The 2,307-nt window shown below is 54.5% G+C and overlaps 1 protein-coding gene across 1 annotated transcript in view; it reads right to left on the reverse strand.

Moving 5' to 3' along the window:
• Nucleotides 1-399: 399 nt before the first annotated feature.
• Nucleotides 400-2,307, reverse strand: part of MRAS (muscle RAS oncogene homolog) — a 65,073-nt gene continuing 63,165 nt past the window's right edge. The window contains exon 6 of the mRNA XM_019522626.1: nucleotides 400-1,293. Coding sequence (XP_019378171.1) covers nucleotides 1,194-1,293 — 100 coding nt within the window. The 3' untranslated portion in view covers nucleotides 400-1,193. The remainder of the gene's footprint in view (nucleotides 1,294-2,307) is intronic.

The following is a 2,307-nucleotide window of genomic DNA, read 5'->3' on the forward strand; positions in this document are numbered from 1 at the left end:
GGCTCGGGCAGTGCCAAAGGGGGAGGTGAAGGCAAATGGAGGAAAAACTCTCAATTATCGGCTTTTTTGGAAGCGAGGCCCCACATTAGAAGTGCTTGAGGAAGCAAATCCAGCACCTAAACATCCCCTTGCCTAAATAATAAATCAACATGGCTTGGTCTTGGGGGCGAGGAGAAGCTAACCGACTACGCTTCCTGCCCTGCTTATTGCTTTTGAAGGGAACGGGAAGGGAACTGCAAGGAGTACTAGCAATGCAGGCCCCACGTTATAAGTGCTCGAGGAAGCAAATCCAGCACCTAAACATCCCCTTGCCTAAATAATAAATCAATACGGCTCGGTCCTGGGGAAAAAAACCAACCACCACCACCCCAAAGCGTGCACAAAAACCCATCCCGTTTCTTTCCATTTGTAAATGACTTTAATTTAAATACTTCCAGCTTAACAAAACGTCTTTGTGAGTCCGACATGCCCCCAAAATACAAAACAGAGAAACAAAACCGCCCGGCGCAGGGTAAAAAAATCACCCCCAAACCGTCTTGTCTCAGCTGGAGTTTCTGGTCGGCGAGCTGGCTGCTCTCCAGGGTCTGACACAATGTCTGGAGTGCCGAGAGCAGCTGGAATTCATTTTCCTGCTCCAAATCTCTGCACTTTCCTATGAAGTTGTGTTGTGGCACCACCATGGAGAGAGTTCAGTGCAAAAGAAACTAACCCCGGCGGTGTTTCTTTCCAGCCCAGCGCTTACTGAGCAAACAAACCCCCACTTCCCTTCCCTCCCCTCCCACACATACACACACAACTGACTGTACCTAACAGGGGGGCTTTCACGGCCGTGTCGAAATGGGTCACATGGAGAAACGTTTGCAGATAAAACCAACACTTTTTTTTTTTTTTCCCCCTATTTAAATAAACATCACGGAGGCCTCTGGAAGGAGCTGGGGGTTGTGGATGTTTGCGAGTCCAGGTCCTTGCTGCCCCCTCCTCCTCCTCGTGCTTGCAATGCACTCGGTGCTGCTTGCAACCCAGGCCAGGCCCGAGCGGTCCGGCTGCCGTTCAAGCTGCAAGTCCGATCCCCCCCCGTCAAGTTCCTCTGTTAGAAGCAGTACGGTGCAGTTAGGCAGGACAGCGCGTCTTCGCTAGTGCTTTTTAGTTCATCTCGGGGTGCGCGGGGGACACCCAGAGCCCCCTTCCCCCCATCACAAAATGGCACACTGCGCTCTGTGGGAGCCTGTCGCTCTGTCTCCTCGCCATTTGGTTTTTTTCTTCTTCCTCTGGCTTTTCTCTGGGATCTGCTGCCTGTTTGGAGCACAGAAAAGGGAGAGAAAAAAAAAAGGCAGTGAAACGGCGCCCAGGGCTGGGGGTCTCAGGAGTGAAACGGCGATGGCTGCTGTAATGTGGGCCTCCCCTCTTCTCCTTTCCAGCAGGAGGCAAGGAGCAGAAAGAAAGAAGGGGGGACAGCAGCAGTGGTCTGAGGGGCAGCCCATGCTACGCAGAGACGGAGGGAAAATGGGTGCATTGGAAAGGGACTACAGGTCAGGAACGACCTGGGCTTTGGGCCAATCTAGGATGACACCTTGTTAAATGCACCTTCTCTTGCAGGCTCGCGGGGGGCTTCGGGCCGCGGTTTCCCCAGCGACTCGCCCGTTGAGTCAGACACGGAGCCTGTGTACCTACCTGACCGGTCCCTTGCACGTCAGAGGCCTTTGTGCAATATCGCGACAGCCATAATTCATCCTGGCCCTGCCAGCTGCCTCCTTAGACGGGAAGAGCCGCAGTTAATGAAGTTAGGAGCGAGTGAAGAATAGCTCCCAACTGCGACCGGGTGGGAGGAGGCAGGCTGTGGCAGCAGCAGCTGCTAGACATGGGGAGGGCTGGTGCTTTTTCTAAGGGCAGGCCGCCAGGGTCGTGTTGCCACGGCACTGCCTTGCACAGCCACGTTTTTGAGATTTCCGTGGCCACGGGGAGTGCGAGTCACTCACCCGGCCCCTATCTGATGGCCTACCACTGCACACACCCCTCCAAGGCAGGATGCCTGCACAAGGAGGGTGCTCTACCAGTCAGCATTTGCATATGGAGGGGGCAATATCTTCCCAGGTCTCGTGACTTAAATCCCACCCCTTGCCCTGCCTGCAGGCTGGGTCCCGGCCCCCGGGACAGAGCGACATGTTTCATCCTCTACAGTAGCCGCTTGCTTGGGCACTGGGGACTGCGAGAGGCTGCAGAAAAAAGGTTTTAGGAGAATTAAACCCTCTTGGAAGATTTACTTCTGGCTGGGATTTTGCTCCAGCCAAAGGGCTGCGAGCAGAGCCC

Source organism: Gavialis gangeticus, unplaced genomic scaffold (genome assembly GCF_001723915.1).
Source record: "Gavialis gangeticus isolate Ggan-Ray unplaced genomic scaffold, GavGan_comp1, whole genome shotgun sequence".
Taxonomy (NCBI): Eukaryota; Metazoa; Chordata; order Crocodylia; family Gavialidae; genus Gavialis; species Gavialis gangeticus.